This window comes from Castor canadensis, chromosome 8, assembly GCF_047511655.1.
Source record: "Castor canadensis chromosome 8, mCasCan1.hap1v2, whole genome shotgun sequence".
Classification (NCBI taxonomy): domain Eukaryota; kingdom Metazoa; phylum Chordata; class Mammalia; order Rodentia; family Castoridae; genus Castor; species Castor canadensis.
The window spans coordinates 130,788,572-130,811,687 of NC_133393.1; the positions used below are offsets into that span (position 1 = coordinate 130,788,572).

At 37.3% G+C, this 23,116-nt stretch overlaps 2 protein-coding genes and 1 long non-coding RNA gene across 21 annotated transcripts in view; 1 reads left to right on the forward strand and 2 right to left on the reverse strand.

Annotated features, from left to right (window-relative positions):
* Positions 1-18,377, forward strand: part of Plekhg7 (pleckstrin homology and RhoGEF domain containing G7) — a 56,047-nt gene extending 37,670 nt beyond the window's left edge. For 3 of the 12 annotated variants that reach the window (XM_074084099.1, XM_074084098.1, XM_074084102.1), the window contains 7 exons: positions 1,005-1,179; positions 2,637-2,752; positions 3,220-3,313; positions 8,591-8,670; positions 10,418-10,571; positions 14,437-14,534; positions 16,110-18,376. In XM_074084099.1, the coding sequence (XP_073940200.1) occupies positions 1,005-1,179; positions 2,637-2,752; positions 3,220-3,313; positions 8,591-8,670; positions 10,418-10,571; positions 14,437-14,534; positions 16,110-16,217 (825 nt within the window). In that variant the 3' untranslated portion in view covers positions 16,218-18,376. Of the gene's footprint in view, positions 1-1,004; positions 1,180-2,636; positions 2,753-3,219; positions 3,314-8,590; positions 8,671-10,417; positions 10,572-14,436; positions 14,535-16,109 lie in introns of all 12 variants that reach the window. The other 9 variants (XM_074084103.1, XM_074084100.1, XM_074084106.1 and 6 more) reach the window with 7 other exon arrangements.
* On the reverse strand, positions 398-10,422 carry LOC141425812 (uncharacterized). 2 transcript variants are annotated; one of them, XR_012450946.1, is made up of 3 exons: positions 7,855-10,422; positions 5,804-5,929; positions 398-4,672 (listed from the first exon to the last, which is right to left on the reverse strand). It is a non-coding gene; the product is annotated as an uncharacterized lncRNA (long non-coding RNA). The 2 variants fall into 2 exon arrangements; XR_012450945.1 differs by having other exon boundaries at positions 398-5,929.
* An 842-nt stretch (positions 18,378-19,219) lies between the features above and the next one.
* Eea1 (early endosome antigen 1) overlaps positions 19,220-23,116 on the reverse strand; it is a 153,333-nt gene continuing 149,436 nt past the window's right edge. For all 7 annotated transcript variants that reach the window (XM_074084111.1, XM_074084113.1, XM_074084109.1 and 4 more), the window contains one exon: positions 19,220-22,832. In XM_074084111.1, the coding sequence (XP_073940212.1) occupies positions 22,710-22,832 (123 nt within the window). In that variant the 3' untranslated portion in view covers positions 19,220-22,709. The remainder of the gene's footprint in view (positions 22,833-23,116) is intronic.

Genomic DNA, 23,116 nt, shown 5'->3' on the forward strand with positions numbered 1-23,116 from the left:
ATAGCAATACTTACTAAAATTCCTTTTCCTGTATTCTCTGGTACTTGCTTACTCTGAAACTGCCTCCTTGCCAACTCCAAACTTTTCCATGTGAAAACTATCTGTTTTCTATCTCTCTCCTCTTTCCTATTTGCCCCATATCATATAGATCAGCTTAGCCTCTTGGACCTCTATTTTCATTTTAGATCATTACCATGATTCTCCCCAGCAAAGGAGAATCAAAGAACTGACCTGCCAAGCAAAACTCCCTTCTTTTCCATTCCACCTCTCAGTCCTGATTCACACCTCTCTTAACTGCATCACAGCAAGGATGGGATCAAGCTGGTGAAACTAGGGATCTCTCTTAAGGGACAAGAAGTAGGAGAAGCCAATGGGCAAAATTAAACTCTCAAATGAGAAGAGTACACAAGGCTAGAGCACATATATTAATACATCTTGACACTACCACAAATGCAATATGCATTTGGGGGGCAGGGATTAATGAGTTTTAAACTTTTCCTATGCATCTAAATCTTGATTTGATTCCCCTCCCCCCGCTTTTCTTTGTGGCACTGGGGTTTGAACCCAGGCTTTCATGTTTGCTAGGCAGGTGCTCTTAAAGGTTGAGCCACTCTGCTAGCCTGATGTTCCCTTTTAGGAGGACAGAGTGGTGGTGCTGTTGACTACTGCCTTCATCACTATTTCAGGAAGGCAAAATATGCAAAGAAGGATTTCTTTTCCTTTCTCTAACTGAAAAGCAGTTACTCAGTAATATTCTATAATACTTCTTGATCACACCAAAGAATCCAATTTGAGGCCCTAAATTTGGAACTGGTAGATAGATGCTTGCTAAAGACAATTTAATAGGGAGTTTTCAAAGTCGATGACTAGTCAATGGCTTATAACTTTTCTCAGCAAGTTCACAGTTGCACTCTGTCAAGTCTCGAGGAACTTCTTGTGTCCAGGCTTCTCAGTGGCTCTTCAGGAGATGTGATATTCAATATGTCCATTTTTGCCTTCCTTAGTGGTGCGAGCAAAATGAACGGTGTAAACGGCTTCACCTGCCGGAGCTCCTAGTAGCCCCACTGCACAGGCTTACTCGATATCCCTTGTTGCTGAAGAATATCTGGAAAAGGAGTACAGACTCCACTGAGAAAATCATGATCTACTCCATCAAGGAAAAGGTGGAAAAGTCAATCCGTAAGTCCGTGAGATATAAAACTTAATTTAAAAGTCAGAGAGCTGTATGGCTCTTGGGAACCATCTGAGCTTCCATTCTTAAAAGTGATTTCATTTGACTTGAGGTCATGACGCTGGGAAATGGATCCAAATTTGAGTGCATTATCAAACACACACAAACCAACAGACTCTAGTCACATCCTGGGAGAACACTGGCCAAGTTTATGTGGGAAGTGGCTCTGTCTCCAAGGGTTTCAGAAGTGAGTTTGAGCAGGAAAAGTTCTACTTCCCAGATGTTTGAAGACACTTTGCTCTTTAACATCCATTCTGAAACCCTGCACAGAGAAAATGAGAGTAAAGACCATGGAAAGCCTAATCTGCAAGATACATTTCCATTCATCTTTTAAAAAAAAATCACTGAAATATGGGGGCAAATTGTAAAACTAATACCAATTGCAATCTTTAGAACTGAAATTTAGGGATGGAAACTGAGCAAACCCTAAATGTCTTCAGTGTATTTATATAGCTCTGTATAATCAAAATTAAATAAAAAGGTTCATGATGTATGCCCATAAAGCAACTTTTCCTGGTGGGCATCCAAAGGGAACAACTCAAATTGGTAATTATCAGTTGTACAGAAATGATATACTTGTGCTTTTTTGCAAAGGTAAAATTAAACTGGCCATGGAATTGGGAGAAGACAGTTCTTTCCTCTTTTCCAATCTTTTATTCAAATTCCAAAATGATCTAAGGATCATTAAGTTTAAGTTAAGTTTATCAGGTGATTAAGAAGTAAATTCAATCAAACTATTTAAAACTTTTAAAATAATGTTGAGGATTATTATGAATTAGGATAGGTTTGTGAGAAGATAAAAGTCAATTCTCTGAAGATGTCGCAATCAAAGATGAATTCTTACTGCTGAAGGAAGAGCTCTCTGAGTGGCTTTTCTTTCAGTTATTACCTATTCTCGTGACTTCTACTAACCACGTGATTCTATGAGTCTACCACTTGCTCCCATGTTTTTCAAAAATTATTTCAAAACAACCTCAATAACAACATGTTATTTGAAGTGCTAGAAACTGAACACAAAACTTCAAAGGACAAATTGAGTTCTTACCCCAAAGAAATAATTATCCTTATTATGAAGGGGATGTATGCTGTATGATTAGGACCAAAATATATGTTTGTCTTTATTAGCCTACTATTTTTCTTCTCTTACTTATAGTCTATGTGTGGTCTGGGGTATAAAAAATGAACAAGAGCTTTGTTAGTATTATTTTTCTCTACAAGAGGCTGATTTTAAATTAGTGAGTTTCCTAAGACATTGAAACAGCAAGCAATATGTTAAATGATCCTAAATTATGGTTTGTCTCCAGGGGCAGACAGTGTGTCTAAATGATCACTATATATACAGTTAAAATGCATGCTGCAATATTTCATGACTTTAAAACTATATTGGCTGTGCCTTGTCTTTCAGGGGATCTTGAAGGAAAAGTGAAGTGGCTTGACAATTTCCAAAAATTTAGACACCTACAGGAAATCATAGTATGGCCTCCACTTTGGGATAGAGATAAAAGGTTTTTCATTCCAGAGGTACAAAAAGGATCAATTTAGGGGTGGGGGGAATAGGAGAATGATGGACGGGTGAATTCAACTACGGTATATTCCAAGAACTTTTGTAAATGTCACAGTGTACCCTCAGCACAACAATAATACAATAATAAAAAGGGGAGGGGGAGAAATAAAAGCCAAGTAAACACACACACACACACACACACACACACACAAGGATCAATGAGGACTTCTGCCCCTTTCTGGAAGTCTGGTGTTCAAATGGCAATAAAATAGTTTTAGAAAATCCACAGTTGTCCACTTAAAGGAGAGCCTTCATGGGGAGAATGATATCATTATGCCACCTTGGAACAGTCCTTCTGAGACTGTCCACAGCATTTCTAAGAATCCCGAACATTCTAGATGGAGTTGAGTACCCCAGCTTTTTGAACGTGTTCTCTTTCAATCACTAACAACATCTCTTTTGTTTTCTCCCTTTTTTTTGCAAGTGTTTGAGACACATTTTTAAAGAACACATGGCAGAAAACATCTTGTCACCAACCAACAGACACCTTCTCTATGAAGGAAAATTAACTCTTGCAGGTAAATAACTGATTTAAAACTCAACACCTTGGCTACTATATAACTTGACTGTCATTAGTTGAAGGGCAGAAGGAATAAGGTCTACTTCTGTCCAGGGTGGTGGAGGGTATTGATAGGAAAACACTCAGCTTAAACAAAGACTTCACATTGTAACTGGCTATGGGCCCTCCATTTTTCTCTCTGGAAAATGGGATCATTATATCTATACCATAAAATCCTTGTTAAAACAAAATGACATTCATGAAGAACTTAGCTCAAGGTCTGGCATGCAATAAACTCTAGGTCAGTCCAAGCAATCATTATCATCATCATTTTACTCCTCCAGTGAGCTAGTCAATCCAGCTATCACATGTTTATTGAAAACTCATTACATAGCAGGTGCCACTGAAAGATACAAAATAATTACTCTGTATAATCATTTCCTGTCTGGTTGGGAGACTGTCCTGATTGCTGGGCCTGCAGTTTAAGTTCAGCTGAGAGTCTTTAGGCTGGAGTGCCCAGCAAAGGCTTCATGCAGCACTTGGGACTAGAGGTGAACTTTGAAGAACAGAACAGCCAGGAGGGAGGACAGGACAGATAAGGAGCACAGTAGGGGAAATGGCTGGGAGGCAGAGGCCAGCTTTGAGAACAGTCTCCTAGCAGAGGGCATGGGAGGGCTAGCCCCAGTGCAGCCACTGCCTGGCCCATTCCCAGCTCAGCTCTTTCTGCCTATCCAGCCTTGCAACAGTCACAGGGGTCCTCTGCTTCTGTCCCCCTTCTTTACTGTGAGGAGTGGATAGGCCAATAGATGGACAAGCACTTGAAAGGATGATGGATACAAAGTCCGTGTTCAATAAGTAGTATGATGATCAGAAAGGGTTGTCTGGAACGAACAAGGTCTACAATCATTCATTCATTAGTGCCAATAATTTTGATTGGGTGCCTACTGTGCGTGAAGCTCTACAGGGTGTGATGGTGGCTATTTGTGAAGGCAGAGGTCTTGTGCGGAGGTTCCGGAAGTAATTCCTTCCTCTGTACATGGATTGAGAATCTGCTGTGTGTTAGAGATAGTGTTCAATCTCAGGCTAGAACACAGTCCCCACCTGGCAACTGTTAAATAGGGAAGACAAACATGTCCAGCGTTTTATATGAAAGAGCTTGTCATACAGAGTCTCCCTCCTGTGAGCACACAGAGAAGTCATGTTCAACGCCATGTTGCAGGTGAGGAGACTGAGTCTCAAGGAGGCTTCTTACCATGTTCAAGACCACCAAGCAGGCAAACAGCAGAGTTCTGGGTCAGTCCAGGCCACCTTGGCCTGCGAACCTCCTAGAATCCAAGGAACCACCTTGGAGACAAAACAGAGCGACCCAGCCAGGAAACTGTGGCCAACAAGAAGTCATTAAGTTCTTTTTTTTTGTGCTGGGGAATTGAACCCAAAGGTCTGCATGTGCTCTACCACTAAGCTACACCCCCCAGCCCCAGTTGCTGTGTTCTTGAAGGGAAAGATAGGCATGAAAGGGTGTGGAAGATAGAGTTATTGGGAAGCAGTGCAAAAATGGGACAGAGGACATGAAAGCAGAAAGATCAGGCAGGAATTTAAATAGTAAAGCTGGAGGCAGAGGGGAAGGGAGAGATGAGGAGGCACTGAGCCTCTGGTACTCAACCTGTAGTTCATGTAACCCCCACATTTTCTTTTTTTTTTTTTTAGCAATACAGGAGTTTGAACTCAGGGTCAGCCCTTTTTTGCTTTAGTTATATTTCAGACAGAGTCTTATATTTTTGTCTTGAGGCCAGCCTCAGATTGCAGTCCTACCTATGCCTTCCATGTAGCTGCAACCATTCCTGGCTTATTGGCTGAGATGGGGGTCTCACTAACTTTTTCCCCAGGCTGGCCTCAAACCACTATCTTCCCAATCTCCACCTTCTGTGTAGTTGGGATTATAGGCATGTGGCACCACAGCCAGCACCCCCAATCTCCACTCTCATTTGGAAAGATAACAATTTTCATTTTTCTTTAATGTTATTAACAATTGTATATTATGACAAGATTAAATCAAACTAATGAAGCAAAAAAACTTTGTGTTTCTCAGTCCAAGACCATTTGCCTCTCCCACCAAAATACCTCCATTTGACATTTTTCAAGATAGTCCTCTCCTTTCCAGCCTTCCAACAACATGAGATGCACTGGCCTCTCCTAAAATGTTTGAGATGAAGACTGACAGTAAAGGACAAGTGTGAGAGAGGAGGGCATTATGATTGAGAAAGTGGTTGGAAAGGAAAGAAAGTTTAAGAAGCCTTTAAGTATGCTGTTGCCTGAAAGTTTTGAGATTAACACTGGGTGGTAGAGGGGGTGGGTCAGGGAATCAGTGTTAGAGTTCAAGTGTGGGCATGGTGAGAAGCCATGAGGAAGTTGGATGAACATCTGGTTGATGAGAAGCCATGTCAGACAAGCAGGTATACATTACTTGGGCTCAAGGTGATCATCAAGGAAGTACAGGTGGGGGACTCACCTAAGAAAGAATCTTCATAATGAGACCCAACTTCTCCAGAAAAAGCTTCTTGTAGGGTCATGTGTGATGGAATGGCGATGAGCTATATAACGTCACTAATGCCATACACTTGCAGAATGCCACCACCTGAATTAGTCAAATTCAACAGAGATAAGACAGGTTTAACCAGGGGGCTCTGACTTAGAGTTGGGCAGAGATCTGATGGAGCAAGAGTAATAGTGGTAGAAGAAAGACAGCATAATTTTGAATAGGAAAAGCACTAAACCAAGAATCAGGGTGCTGGGGGCATAGCTCAGTTGAGCGCATGCTTAGCATGTGCAAGGCCCTGTGTTCAATCTGTAGCATCAATTAAAAAATAATCAGGGAATCTAGCACCAATTGTGGGCTTTGGGGAAGTTGTTTAAATTCTCTTAATCTCTTCTCTAAATGTTGATGATGAAATGATGGCAATGAAACCTGGAACTCATAATTTCCAAATGTCTTGCAGTCTTAAAAATATACTACTATAACTAAGTAAGTATATTTTCCCACTCCCAGGAGGTACTAGTTTTCATAACTTTTAGTGCATACGTATACTTCCCACTGGAATCCAGGCTGGATACTCTTTACAATACATTTCTCCAAACAGATTGATATTTTTAAATAGAACAATGAGTAAGGTGCAGACAAATACGAAGGTCCAACTGATTTAACATTTGAAGAACTTGTACTGTTCAAGTTGCTGCAAAAATGAAATGAGGCAGTAATGCTGCTCCCAGAAGCAGTCCTCACTAGGAATCAGATCACCCAGCACTTTGTTCTGGGACTTCCCAGACTCTAGAACCATGAGAAATAAATGTGTACTGTTTAAGCCATCTAGTTTATGATATTTTCTTATGGCAGCTTGAGTTGACTAAGACAAAGATCTAATGGTGTTCAAATATTCCATTCCTAGCTCTGCATATTAGTTAGGATATAGATTCAGCTGCTGGGGACATATCAGTCACTTGACAGAAGATTAAGACTATCTCTCTCTCGTATTGGTTAGGGACCCAGGTTCCTTCTGCCTATTGCCATTTCGTGGGTGTTATTTTCTTCTGTGTGGCCCAAGATGATTCTCCACTGTGTCTGCATTTTACCCAGTGAGAAGGAGAGAGTGGATAAGAGCTTAATCACACCCTTCAGAGATGTGATTCATAAGTTACAAACTTTTGTTTGCATCCTATTCGCTGGAATTTAGTTCCCTGGTCATGTTCAGCTGCAAGAGAAGCTGGGAAATGTAGTACTTATTCTCTGTAGATGTGTACGGAATAAAACTCAGGGAGTTCATTACTATGAAAGGAAAATGGTTTTTGAAAGGTGATCAGCAGTTTTTTTCACAGCCTGATTTATGAAAAGGAAAGTTTCTAATAGTGATGTCATAGAATTCTTTTAAAATATTCAAGAATGATTCAAATTGAATAAACTATCTGATTTCTATGCAAAATGTAGGGTCATTCCTCTAGTGTTAAAGGAGAAGAGATAGAAATGAATCCTAAATATTTTATCTATTAACCTTTGCCACCTAGTTTCTAGGATTAAAAGCATATGAGAAATGACTTCTAGAACAGCATAAATAAGTAAAATAAATACAACAAACTTAAAAATTTATTGGGTTTTCTTGTATTTGCTTTAAGTACCTTGACACATCCCCTTCTAAACAGACTGCTCTTTCTTCTGAAATCACTTAAATTTATACATTTATTTTTCTAATTTCCAAGTAATAGAGTAAAATAAGGACAGGATTACCTATATGATTTATCTTCTATTGTTCTCTTCTTTGGGAAAAGTAGAAAATCCTCTATGACTTAAGTAACTATCAAAAGTAGGGACTGGGGATGTAGCTCAGTGGTTGAATGCTTGCCCTACCATGCATCAGGCCCTGAGTTCAATCCCCAGTACCACAAGAAAAAAAAAAAAGTAACATCAGAAAATTGTTAAAGCTGCATGGATATATGGAGACTATCTAAACATTTACAGACTGAGAAATAAGTGGTCTTAATGACTGTTTTAGTCAGTTAGGGATGACTCACCATAGACTGAGTGCCTCAGACAATAGAAACTGTTTCTTACAAACAGGAAGTAGGAAGTCTCAGGTCAAAGTGGTGGCTAATTTGGTTCCTTGTGGTTCCTGGTGAGGGCTCCTCCTCTAGGTTTGCAGATGACCACCTTTTGGTTGTGTCCTTTCATGACAGAGAAAGAGCTCTCTGGTAACTTCTCTTGTGAAGACATCAATCCATAAGATCAAGACTCCATCTATGACCTCCATTTACCATAATTACTACATTACTTGAAAATATAGTCACACTAGGGATTAGGACTTATATGAATTGAGGGGAAGGGGGCACAGTTCAATCATAGACATAACAAAATGCCATTTGTCTGATAAGTCTGTGGTTTTGCCAATGACCATCCACAGAGATGAGTCAAGAGGCCAAAAATGCTGCAAGTTCAATTAACTGATGGATTTCTGGTAGGCTTAGCTGAAACCATCACAAATATCACACAAGTTGTTACAGATCCACTTGAAATACATCACAAATACAAGGTCTTTAAGGTTGGAATCTTGAGCTCTGATAAAGTCCATGATTTAAGAAAGAAGACATCAACTCGACATTGCTACAGGCAGTTTTCTGATCTACCTGATTGGAAACCGAGCTTCAAGCCCACCATTTGTTTGTTTTCCAAGGGATTCTTTGATTTAAAAAAAAGAAAAAGTTCTGCTTACTGTTTCCAGTCCCCATTTTTACCTTCTCTTTTCTTCCTCAGAAAGCACAAGATTCCTAGATGTTTATCTGTTTCTCTTTGATGATTTCCTCTTAGTTACGAAAACTAAGCGCAACAAAAAGGTAAAAACACTGTTGTTAGAAATGTTTCTAAATGAGTTTAAAAATATTTTTACATATAAAACTATACAATATTCTTATACATTGAATCAGAGCTCACACTCTAAACATAGAATAAAATAAATAACAAACTATATTTCTCAAGAATATCAAGGGGAATAAATATTTTTAGGATGATTTAGTCTGTATCTTTTCAAGTTAAGTCTCTGAAACCATGGGACATTATGCCTGACCTGCCTAAGCAGAGGAACCCAAAATATATTTGTCCATATTGGCCTTTCCAAATTGTCCATCACAATGAAAGCTGCCAGGGTGGGGGTGAGGGCTTTAACCTGTGAGCAGCCATGTGGCAAGGGTTAGATCCACACTCACTCTAATTTGAAAGCTCTCATGATTCTTGAGAAATGATGACTTGATGGTTGAAGGTGGAAGGGAGCCCTGATCTTTCAGTGTTTACTTGTGTAAGAACTGAAGAAGCTGAACAAGTGTATGGCTGGTATCATAGACAAAATGAGTTAACTAGAATGACAAACTCTCTATAAAGAATATTTCTTAAGTATTACCATTTCATTATTATTTTGGTTGTTATTGTTGTTTTTACTACTCCTTAAGCCACTGTTCTGTTGGTCCATGAAAGGCTGTCTCATCTCCTATTTCACAGTCTGCAACCTGAGAGCAAGTAGTATCAGGAAATGCAGCCCCTCTAAGGCTCTTAGATACCTGCCCTTAGAGGCTGGAGGAGCTATATGTCTTAAGCCATCAGAGACATCTAAAGTTCTTTTGTTCCACTCATTTCTTTACCAGATGGCCAGCCTTACATAGATAACACTAGAAGTCTACATATCTCATGTCTTTTAATAAACTAAGCCTCTAGATGACATGTTGGTTAGTTGAACTAAATAATTCAAAGCTCTTTGAGCAATAAAATAGACACCCATTAATCAACCTATGAATAGTTGGTGACTGGGGAGGGAGCAGGAGTTAGAGAATATTGAAAGTCACCATTTCAGAATTTGTATGGCTTCCTATTTTAAGCTATTCAAACTTGCATGTCTGAAGAAACCAAGTTCTGGAAAATCTCCACCCCTTCAGAGCCCTTGATTGCCAGGAGCATGTCCTACCTTCACTGCAAAGGGTGCTACTAATCAGAGCACAGGAGTCACAAGCAGCCTACATTGACCATAATTTAAGATAATATTCTGGTTTCATGCTTCACAACTTGATTTCAAAATAAGGATTGTTATTGGTTTACACCTCTTTTTGCTGTTTTGTGTGAACACAAAACAGCACGTTATCATGCAAAATGTAATCTTTTACACCCTTTTCAAAAAATCCAGCATCTTATATATTCAAGATGAAATTCTAGAGCATGGAATCTATTGACAGTTTCATATTGGACCTTATGAAAGTTTCATATTTCAACTTGGGGCTCCCCTTTTTCATTTGTATAACTTAGTGCTACAGAGATTAGTATACTGGAAATGCAGATCTTCCCAACGGTGTGCTGGAGATTAAAATGTCTCTCAAGTATAGATACCGATCATTATTTATTCAGGTAACTAAACTTGGAGATAAAAGGCACCTTGCTTTAATTCACTTTGTTTTAAGAAAATGATATTAATGATCTAGAAGGAATAAGCTAGATGTCAAGAAACTTGCTTCTAAGAATCTATTTTCCTCAAGATGCAGATATACTTGTGCACAAATATTTGTATCTTATATATTGCACTGTTTTCCTCTTTAATTTCAGAAAGTTGGAGGCTCAGACACTGGTTTAATGTGCCCTTCACTTACTCCTGAGCTGCAAACTATAATAAAAGAGGGAGGTTCATGTACAGTACTCGACCAGCCCATTCCACTAGATAGACTGGTGGTCAAAAGCATTGATCCACTCCATGTGTCGGGTATGTGTCTTTCCATCATTCAGCAACTCTGTTTGCACCACAGTTTCATATTGGACATTTTTAGTATCAAGACATGAACCCAATTTAAGCCTTCATGAAAGAAAAGACTGTGCTCCTACGTGGTTATGTATCATTCACTGTACAAATTAGTTATGGTGGCCAATGGGTGGATGGCCCTGCTCTGCTACTTGACAACTATGTGACCTTAGGCAAGCACTTAAATTTTCTAAGCTTTAGGTTCCTCTTGATGAAGTAGGGATAATAATTTAATTTTTGGTGAGTTTGCATGAGAATTAAATGAAATAATGCATATAATAAAGACAATAAATGATAGTATGACCAGTATTGTCAATCTATTTTCATTAATACTGTTGCTATTGTGAAAGCACTGGTAACCCATGACATGCTATGAAAGTATAAGATATTTTATTATAAACATTCTAGCCAAAGAAATATGCCAAATTAAATATATATATATATATATATATACACACACACACACATATAGATGCATTCACACACATGCATATTAGAAATAGATGTGTCATTTTTAAACTTTTATGCAAGCATTTCCCGAATGTCACCTGACAGCCAGGCACTCAGCAGACCCTGGATATACAAGGGTGAACAAGAAACAGCCCTCACCCTTGGGGAGCTGGGCTCTCAGAATAATGAAAGATCAATCTCCTGTCAGGAAAGCCCTGGAACTCTGAGGGACTTGAAGTCTCTTTTATCTTCTTAGGGCTAGACAGGTAGTAGCAGTGTCTAAGAGAAAACAGGTAGAGGATCCTAGACCAGCTCAGGCCCGGCCTGGGAGGATCACCAACCTTCCAGTCCATGGAAGGAGCAGGAAGTAGCATTCCCTCAATCCCTAACCCAGGCACCAATCCAGCACTTCAGTCACTAGCACAGGACCAACCTAGACATAGTAGACTCATTTTTTAAACAGTGAGTGAATGAATGAGCAAATGAATGGAGAACACTTATATAGTTATGCTGTATGATCAAATGATATATTTAAATGCTTACTATATAATAACTCATGAATGAAGAAGACCTCTCTTCACAAAAGAGGGGCTACACTATCAGAAGCTCATACCCAGAAACATAGCTTTTGCCTCCTGTTCTAGTCTTTCTACTTTCAGTAAGATATGCTGAAAGGTGAGATGGGCAGGCCTTAAGGGCTCCCGTTATTTGTCTGGAGAAATCAAATAGGATGTATTAGTCAGTTTCCCATCACTGTAAAAAAAAAAAAAAAAAAACTCCTAAGATACGTATGAAGACAAAAGGTATATTTTGGCTCACAGTTTTGGAGGACTGCTGTGATTGGTTTGCCCCACTACGTTAGGCCTGTGGTCTGGCACCACATCATGGTAGGAGTATGTGGCAGAGCAAAAACACTTACTTCATGGCCAGGAGGCAAAAACACAATAAAGAGAATAAAAGGTCAAGCTTCCATAATTCCCTTTGAGGGAACCCCTGCAATAGCCTAAAGACTTCTTGGCTAAACCTCCTAAAGGTTTAACACATGGGCCTTTGGGCGACATTCAACATCCAAATAGCAGAGGCCAGTGTCTGCATGAAGCAGACATTTTAGAAGCAAGCCTAAACAGAGGGTTTTTGCCTAGTGATTGCACTCACCTCTAATGTGAGCCATTTCCCTGCTCAAGGGATGGCAGGGTGGTATAGTTAAGATAGGAATTTGGTATGTGGGAAGCAGAAACCACTTTGTGATGTGTGTTTCCATAAGGGCAGCACAACACAGAGGGTTTCCTGTGCTGGGGGTCATTCCTTACTGTAGTGGTGATTGTTAAGACTCTGGCATCCAGAGTGGAGGAAGATACCATTACCCCCAGCAGGAGAAACAGCCCTGCCAGCTGTGAGAACCAGGTCTCAGGGAAATCTGGCCTCCCAGATTCTTTGACAGATGCCTGATTTTTCTCCTCTGCTCCTTTTCCAAAAATCATTGAAAATAATACTTTTCTAAAAAACTATACTTCCATCTTTATTTGCATCTGGCAAATCTTATTCTTTTAAAAATTGTTATTCTTGTTCCTCTGGTCTATTATTTTGATAGCTTGGGTAGAGCACACAAAGGCAGATTAGCTATGGAGGGGGGAAGAGTAAATGGGGACAAGAGATCGGGCATGGGAGGGACAATTCCAAACCATGGCCATGTCACATCCAAGCTGTGTGACCTTGGAAAAATTCATCTGGTTTCTGGCTCCTCATTTGTAAGTAGGAATTACTTGACCAATCTTTTACAGTTGCTGTATGGTTTTAGTAACACAAAACAGAGGAAAACAGCATAGGGCCTGCTACATGGTAAATGCCTAAAAATTCTAAAATAATAATAAAAATGTATAATATAAATTCTATTATATTAGAATGTCAGAGAAAAAAAAAGTTATTTTGCTCCTATTTTATCTTCTTATTGTACTTAACAGGCCCGGCCATACCAGATGTTTTTTGCTTATGAAGTCCCTTCCATTCATGTTATAGTTCAAACAATGAATTCTAACTAGAACTGCAGTTTCAGATTTTTAGGAAAATGTGTTCCAAACCCCAGCCAAGTTCAACAACATGATCTTTAAAGCCTTATTTTGCTACTAGGAATTTATAAGGAGAAAAATCAAAGAGTAAAACAAACACAGCCAGATCTTTTTTTTCCAGAAAGTTATTTTAATAGGTTCAAGTCATCTTATCCCAAAGAAACTGGACAGGATTTTATGACTGACTTTGACTTTGTTGTAGTAGAATTTAGGAAATGTGAGGTTTAGACTGTTGTGAGTTTAATCTGTGATACTCGGATGGTTCTTACAATTAGGAAAAGAAAAGTCTTGCATTCAGTTTGATTACAAAATAAAACCCAACCTGCCTCACTTAAGTGTGAGTTAAATTCACAAATTTCAACCAGTAACAATGACAGTGGTGCGAGGAATCAAAGTCACTTTTTCTCTTTTTCTCCTCCCTAAAGTTTTTGCTATGACCAGGAGACTGACCTGGTTTGGTTTTATGATTTGTTTATAAACACAAGCCTAGACAGAAGGTATAAGCTGTAGAATCTCATCCCCTGTGTTTATTTATAATTCAAGGGACTGACTTCCATTTTCAGAGCTTCTGGTTTTTGTTTTTGGTCTTGGTTTTTTAAAGGAATCTGCTCTCCCAGGACCGCCTGTCATTTTTTGAGACCAGCTAGAAAATTACCAGACTGTTTCTTTTGCAAACACAAAAACTATGCAGTTCTTTTTGTTTTGCTTTGTTTCATATTTCAGAAAATTTGGTAGATATTGCATTTTATTTGAATCAGTGTTTTTGACTCTTCTTGGCCTGCTGTGAAACATTCAAGTGATTTTATATTTTTGTCCCATCTTAAGACTTCTTTTGATGTGACTTCCCTTTTTTTTTCTTTATTCATTTATTCATATGTGCATACACTGGTGAATTCCATTTAAATACAAAAATAATCATTTAAAAAGGAGTGATGGGAGACAGGAAATAAGGATACTGTTTTCTTTGTTTTTGTTATCTATACTTTCACAAACACAGAATCCACTGGGTTATGCTTACCTTGTGTTATGGGGAGCCCATTTTCCCTCCCATAAGCTATAGTTGCATTTCATCAACCCCCAGAAGTCATCAGCTAAGGAAGATGGGCTATTCACATTAAATGGGTTGTTTGAACATAGGGGAATCTTATCCTTGGAATCAGAATGTTTCCTTGTTAATCTACATGAACATTCTACCCTCATTAAAATAAAAACAAACCAAAATAAAAGACAAATCCCAGGTTCTTGAAGTAAGAAATTGTGTGGATTTCATATTAAATGATTTGGCTTTTTGTCTTTGCAATATCTTTTTCTAGTCTTTGGGCTGAGAAATGCTTTTCTTATACAACATGAAAACAGATATCGACAGTGTATAGCAGCATTCTTATTACAAGCCCAAACGGAAAACAGCAAAGTATGTATCTTAATTTTGTAGGTTTTTGATTCTTCAGTTTCCATAAGGAAAAGTCTTCAAGTCTCTAAGTAATGGTGAATTGGAGAGTTCTGTGTATTTCCCTCCTTACCTTTGGGAAGGGGAGAAGTTGGGAGGAGGGGAGGGAGACATCCAGTCCATATCTTGCTGGAAACCTTAGTGTTAACAATTTCCTCAAACTTACAGAGTTGACCCAGCCTCTCTCACTTCTCCCTGCTGCAGAAAGTCAAGAACTGCCTCTGAGTTACTATAGCAAATGGGAAAGAATGGCTTTGTATTGCACAATTAACTTTTAAGATGCTCTGATCAATTTCCAAAGTGTGGTTCCAGCTTCAGTGAAGGCCTGATGCAAGAATGCGCCATGTACAGTCTGCTCAATCTTTGAAAATGTGGCATTGCTTTTACAGCTATAGAATAAAAAGAGTAGCTGCCCAACCTGGTTTCTTTATCTTAGCAGTTTTTGTCTTTCCCCTGGTAGTCCTCCATCACAGCAACAATGTGGACAGACAATAAGTGCAATTATTTAATTATTAATTATTAAATTATTAATTAATAATGTTACATGACTTTCTTTTTGTTTTTGCTTGGTTTTTGAGATTAGGTCTTGCCATGTAGCCCAAGCTGATCTTGAACTTTCAATCCCACTGCCTTAGCCTCCTGAGTGCTGGGAGTACAGGCATGAACAACCACACCCAGCTTTTATTATTTTTAAATTTTGGGGGGGGGGGTGGTACTTGGGCTTAAACTCACGGCTTCTTGCTTAAAGAGCAGGCACTCTACCACTTGAGTCATGCCTCCAATCCTTTTTGCTCTGGTTATTTTAGAGATAGGGTCTCACTTTTTATCCAGACCAGCCTGTATCAGATCCTCCTAGGATGATGGGCACATGCACCACACCCAGCTTTTTTTCTGTTGAGGTGGGATCTGGCAAACTTTTTTGCCAGGGCTGGCCTATAACTGCAATCCTGATCTCAGCTATGTAGCTTGGGGTGACAGGTGCGCACCACCATTCCCAGTTATTGATTGAGATGGGGTCTTCTGAACTCCCTGCCCCAGCTGATCTTGAACAATGATTCTCCCAATGTCAGCCTCCCAAGTAGCTAGGATTACAGGTGTGAGCCACTGGCACCCAGCTGCATTATTCTTAAAAATCAGTTGCCCGGGTTACCTCCCTCAGAGCATTTTTCAAATTATATTACTGGTTAAGAACTTCTGTTTCTTAATGGGAGTTCAAGAAATTCAACTTTCCATTTATTTATAATCCCAGTATTCATTTTTCTAATTAATCATCATTGACTACTAAGGTTCCTTGATTGCTCATGACTTTTTATCCAACTTGCACACCACGCTCATCTAATCCATTTGCATTTTCCTATTTGATTAGAGGTATTTATATTAGGTTTAAGAAAATGGGAAACATATGCAAAAGTTTTGTTAGTCTTCAATTTAAAGAACAAGCCAATAAAGATAATGGAAAATATTAATCCAAATATGTGAGAAATTACCAGTTTAAAATTCTAATTTGTATTTATATATATTTTTTTCTTTTTTCAACAGAAAGCATGGATGGTACAAATAACCACAGCAATCTCTGGCTTCACCAAGAGTCAGGAAACCAAGAAAATGTCTTTGTTCACACTGCCTGAAGAATCGTCTGAGATTTAGGGACCTAAAATAAGTATACACTTTTTTTAGATACTGGGGCATAAGGTATTCTTCCATTCAGACTTTCCTAACACTTATCAAGTGATGGGCTAGAAGGAAGTGTGCTTTTTTTTTTGTGGTACTGGGGTTTGAACTCAGGGCCTACCCCTTGAACCACTCCACCAGTCCTTTTTTGCAAAGGATTTTTACCAGAACTACTTGCTGGCTTCAAACTGTGATCCTCCTAATTTCTGCCTCCTGAGTAGCTTGGATTACAGGTGTGAGCCACTGGTGCCTGGCTAGAAATGTGCATTTTAAAGGCATTCCAGAACTTGAGAATTTGAGCCAGGAAAGTCTTTAGTGTAGGGGAACAATGACTACAACAAATTTGAACTCTGAGACATTTCTTGACAATGAATATTGATATCCACCCTATCTTCTAATGCTTCAGTCAGATTTGTTAAGAGATGCAAGTGAAGAATGGTGCTACTATAATTTGTAAATGGAGTATCAAGAAAGAAAATATCCACTGCTGTGTACAATATGAATTGTAGCATCTTACTCTGTATCTATAAAATAATGAAACCAATTTTCCTATCACTTTTAAATCAGCCTTACTGCTTTATAATCCTACTTGCACACACAATGGTAATTTTGAAATAGTGTTTGATTGTTCTTTTAATATGCTAAGCAATAAATAAGGTCTATATTTAACAGTAATTTTAAATTTACTATTCTCCAACAGTCAGTTTGTTTATCTTAGGTATTTTTGTAATATTCTAACTTGAAAGTAGAAAACCCCAAAGACCAGATTATATTAAGAAAGAAAAAAACAAGTATCTATTCCACCACTTAGTATTTTTGCATCAGAGATGTTCACACAAATAGTAAGAATTCTTTCTCTAAACTTCAGTTTTTGGAGAATGATGACATTGCTCAAAAACATTTTCTGGATTTGAGTGGGGTGTGTGTGTTTGCGTCTGTGTGTGTGTGTGTGTGTGTGTGTGTGTGTGTGTGTGTGTTACCACAGTGCCATCATTTAATATGGTATACTTTAAAAAATTGTTTTTTGTGGGAATAGGGATCAAGCCCAGGGCCTCACACATACTCAAGCTAGGCCCCAGTGGGATATACTATATACTATTAACAGAATATGAGTAGCCAGTTCTCAGGGTCAGACTCTATCAAATGCAAGTTCACAAACTTCAGTTTCAGGCACGGTACCTTTTGGAATCTCTTAAGTGGAAATTACAAATTTAGCAAATGGCTGCATGACAACTGAGGACTTAACCAGTTTCTTTGATTAAGATGGATCAGATCCAGAGGGTAACATCTGGGGAAAGTCATTCTTTGAGGTCACAAATGTCACCACATACACAAGGTAGTACAGACAGGGATAGCAGAAAGGCCCTTGGCCCTAACAGGGCCAAGCACTATTAGGATGGACAATTTCTTGTTTGTTTTAGTTTTTGCGGTTCTGGGGTTTGAAGTCAGTGCTTTGTGTTTTCTAGGCAAGTACTCTACCATGTGAGCCACATTCATTAGGAGTAAGAGACAATAAAGGAAAATCTAGAAAGCAATAACTATTGGTAAGAATAAATAGGGGAAAAGCAAAGAGGAGAATAGACTTCAAGTGAGTTCCCAAAGATGGTATCTGGATGGGACTGAAAGCCATTATGTCCAGAGGAAGACAATTTAGACATGTGTAAGATAAGATCAGGACATTTCTAGCTAAAATGATTATTTTTAGAAAAAAAAATCATCTTGTAGGGGTTTTCAACTACCAACCTCAGAGGGGAAAACGGACCAGGACTGGATGGTCTCAAGACTCCTTTAGTTCCATAAGTCCAGTAACCACACATTCATATGCAATCTCATTAGTGGGAAAGACTAAATTAATAAAAAGGATGTAAAATAGCTCAAGAATATGCCATACATAAACTTGAATTTTATAAAGATCACAAAATAATACCTGATATTACATGGAGGATATACACATCATACTCTTTAGAGGGAAGCATATCAAGATGAAGCAGGGGAAAAATTCTAGAAACCTAGTGCCCAGAAAATAAATAGCAAAAACTAATGACATACTGGGTCTTCAAAAAATATATTTAGGCCAGTTATGATGGTGTACACCTATAATCCCAGCTACTCATTAGGCAACAGGAGGATTGTCATTCCAAGCCAGGCTAGCACCCACCCACCCCCCCACATCCAAAAAATGTTACTGAGACCTTATTTTTAAAAACCCAAGCTGGGAATGTTAGTGTACACCTCTAATCTCAGCTACTGGGACAAAGGGAGAGGAAGTAGGAGGATGGCGTTCTGTCTCTGGCCCTGGGGCAAAAACATAAGACTCTATCTGAAATACAACCTAAAGCAAAAAAGGCTGGGGGTCTGGCTCATGTAGTAGAGTACTTGCCTAGCAAGAACCCCAGTAACAGTATCACCCCCCTCCACCAAAAAAAAACCATAGTATCTTTAGTTGGATGTGGAGATACATGCCTGTAATCCGAGCACTGGCAGAGGGCAGGAGGATAGAGAGTTTAAAGTCAGCCTGGGATATACAGTGAGACCCTGTCTCAAAAAAAAGAAAAGAAAAAAAGTATCTTTAAATGGTCATCTGGGTATTAAACTTACACAATAAAATGAGGACTTAATTTTATATTTTTATACTTTTTAGTTTTGTTTATCCCCCTCCACAATAGTGAATAGAGAGAAAAGGAAATGTCCAAAGCAAAATGGCATTAATAATTTTTCTTGAGCCAGGTGTGGTGGTGAATGAGGCAGGAGAATCATGAGTTTGAGGCCAGCTTGGGTTACATAGTGAGTCCCTGTCTCAAAAAAAAATTCTCTTGAGATCAGAAACTTAATTACTATCTTAAGTTTAACCACATTAAAATATAACCACTGTCTATATAAGTGAAAGTACAAAGCCCTAATATCCTCTAATTTAGTACAAAATAGTTAATAGCTTTCTCATTCTTTTTAAATAGACAAAATAATTTATAGTCATAGAATATCTTCTAGAAAGAAAAGTTTTAATATCATCTTTAACATATTAAAAAACAAAACAATTCAGTAAGGATCCTTCCATTTTTCTTTTTACATATTTAAATGCTGTCGAGATTTATCAGTCATATTTATAATTGATAACCTTCTAATCACTGAGGTTAGAAATTACAGTATTTACTGAGCTAAACTCTCTCACAAAATAAGGCACAACTACATGATCACAAGTAGTAAACACAATACAAATAATGACCCCAAAAACTGAATGAGGAAATACCCATGCAAAAGTCTATACAGAAGCTATGAAAATATGATCCAGTTCAAGGACATACAGAATGTCATATACACAACCACATTGTGTTGCAGGAAGGTCATTACTTCCACACAGAAAGAACTTAGTTATTTCCAATTCTATTTTGTACAATTTTACATCAATTTCCTAAGTTTATGCACAATATTCACATCTGCAACAAAACAAATTGATCATTAAAATTGAGGCAAAGGGCAATTAAGACAGTAATGTGTGGCACATTATAATCACAGAATAGCACTCACCAAGCTTATGCCCAGCAACACTAAATCAATGGCACGTTTAAATCTTATGGATCAAATCATCCATGGTTTTTATAGCCAAAGTGCATTTTAAAAAAACTGCGATAGTCAAACAGGTCATGAATATCAAAATATATGTAATCATAATTTGCTCTCCATTTAAAAGCTAAACATTCTTAGCAAATGCAAGGTTAAAAAAAGTGGCTTTAGAGATCTCAAAACTATATAAAATAATCATAAAGACTTTTTCAGAAAGATGGGAAAATAAATTTGGCAATTACTATTTAACATTACTGGAAGGAAACTATTAAACTTGCTAATTCCACTTGAAGAGGTAGTTGAAAAAAATGTTATTTGTATACTTCATTGAGGTTTTTGTGTGTCTTTTCCTCTTTCTTGTAAAGGAACAAATCCTACATCAGCAGCTTTGCCTTCTTCCTATTAAAACAATTCTGTAGATACAGTTACTGTACACTAGCCCAACAAGACCTCATTTTAACTCACATTTCTGTGCTGGGTTTGCAATTCACTGACATTTCATGCTGATATGTTTTACATTGCAGCCATGAGCTGGGATTCCACATGTGCCAGTTCCAACTCACTGACAAAATAAAAGTGCCAGCAAACACCTAAAATGCATACCCAAAAGAACTTAGAAAAGGACTCTTTAAATTAAAAGTGAAGAAAACACTTTTTTTTTCCAATATACATTAAATTGCTGAGAGGTAATAGCAAAAATGTTTGGTTTCATTTATATTATCAGTATATTAGCCTATGGTACATAATTATTTGGGGCCTATGAAATGAACTTAGTTGGATGAAAACAAGAAAACCACCTAAACACACATGGTTTTATTTATTGTCCCCACAATTTTGCTGTGACTATTGAGGGGAGAGAGGTCAGGATCAGGAGAAGCTCTGTAAATTCATCATATCAGGAGATGAAGTGAGCAAACATTCTAATGCAAAGTTTTCACAAACTTTCATTATCTTAAAACAAAAACAGTGGTGCTGTGAATACCTGTCTCTTCAACACAGGTATTTGTGTTTATTAACACAATGTCTGTGTTTATTAAGCTATTTTTGTGTAAAAGTATAGAATTAGGACGTTTTGAAAGGATTAACACATCTATAAAATGCATAAATAGCTCAGTTTATATTAGACAGCTATAATATTTCATAAAGAGCAATTCCATTTCTTTATTATATATGATTAAGGACATACTGTTTATCCAAATCTGGGAACTTAGTCAGTGTCTTTAAGAGCTACTGTCAACAGGCTTGAATTAAATTTTTTAATACTTACATAATATCTATTAATTTCTTTTTAAAATACATCATAGCTATGGCACAAACATAACTTCATTTTAGCATGATATTTGAAAGTAAGTGTATATAATAAATTATTTATTACAAATGAAATATTAACTGTCAACCTTCTCTGCTTTTGTTATGAAATGACTGCACTGAGTGAATGTATAACTTTATATTTCTTCTCTAATAAACTAATATTACTGACTTCTGTCTTCAGATGTTTTCTAGTTTTCAAAATTAATAAGTCTATAAAAAATTAAAGCTTAATTCCATTATTCAGCATACAAATTATCCTTAAGGTGCTTTCTGTTTCAGTTTATGCTGTAACTATGGAGTTTCTAAGTGTATTTGTGCTGGGTGTTACTGTTCTCTAGCTGTTACTTAAAGGTAATTACACAGCATTACTTTTGCAAAGTTAAAAGATTTCCCAGTTCATATGGAACACCAATTCAGTAACATTTTAAGCCAGTTTTACAACTTTAAAAAATTCTTCCCTATCAGTTAAGAATAAAATATAAAGCAGAATGTTTAATGTTTTCATACCACTTTACCTTTTGTGTTCACAGATAAGACTATAGCAGTATCATTCCCATAGCTTTAAGATCCAAAATTACAAAACAATTATAGTGAAGCTGAGCTATGCTTGGAAAGATTAAAACAAATTTTAAGAAAGTAGATCCATTTTAAAAAAGCAAATTCAGATTCTAAAAGATGCTGGAGAGACAAAATAACATATAATATGGAACATAATCTCAGAAGACTTCCCAGCAATAAGAAAACGAGAATAGGACCATTATAAATTTCTACTACTCATCCTGAAACTGAGGGATAGAGTAGGAAGTTCTAGAGGCTTTCTGAGGGACAATACGTGGGAGTTTAAAAATGAGATAGAAGAACAACAGAAAAGGAATTAACTCTAATCTTTGAAATACAACCTTAGGATGACCGTAAAGTAAACTGATTTTACAGAGGTTTTCAAAAAATCTACAGAGGAATTTAATACTATTAAAACAAAAACCATGTTTGAATCCATAGTTGATAAATATTTTAACATAAACTGCATGTAGAATATCCAAGCAGTAAATCTGTAACATAACAATGTAACTGAGCTATAGTCCTGTACATAAGAGAAAACGATAGTCAGAAGAGTGTTATAGTACTGTGCATGACTCTATAAAGATAATATTTAATATAATTAATGTGTTATTGTGCAACAAAAACAGCAACACATGATAACAACACCATATACATTTCTGTACATATAATTTGGGAGAAAGAAGTAAGCTGTGGAATTGTATTCATCATTTGTGAACACTGAAATTATATTTAAAAAAATACATTGCTATTTTCTTTCCAAAGTTTATTTACATTTCATTGGCTAATTCTGAACTTGGCATGAAAATTGTTCTAGGGATTAAATGGAAAAAAATAATGAAATATGAACTCAAGTCTCACAAAAATAGAAGAGTTTTACTTGATACTTGTAACATTCCAAAATATACGAATTCTAAGTTGGTCTAGTATGCAACCAGAACCAGAGTCCAAATCAAAGAGTAGTCCAAGACCTCTATTAAGCACATTTATTAAAAATCTAATGTTAGTGTAATATCACTTTGAAGTTGTGATAACCTGTTATCCTTGCAAGTCATTGAAGCATGCATCACAGACACGAACAGGCTTCTTGGAAGAAGGAGTTAAGGCATTTTTGGCTGAACACTCAGCACAGAAGATATTTCCACACTGTCGACAGTGATGCTGAAAAGATAAAAAAATAAAACAACTTCAAGCATAAAAACTATACCAAGAGCATTATAAAGCTATATGAATAGCTCAAACTACATTGTGAAAGTATACTAACTTCCCAGTTATTACTTAATGATATTAAATTATGTTAATTTCATCCTTTCTTATATTAAATTGAATACGTCCTGTTTATAAAACACTATGTTAAACATTTAAGATGGCTTTTATTAGGAATACAAATAGGTAAAGAAACTGTCAAAATATCCCTATTTGCAGACGACATGATCCTATACCTT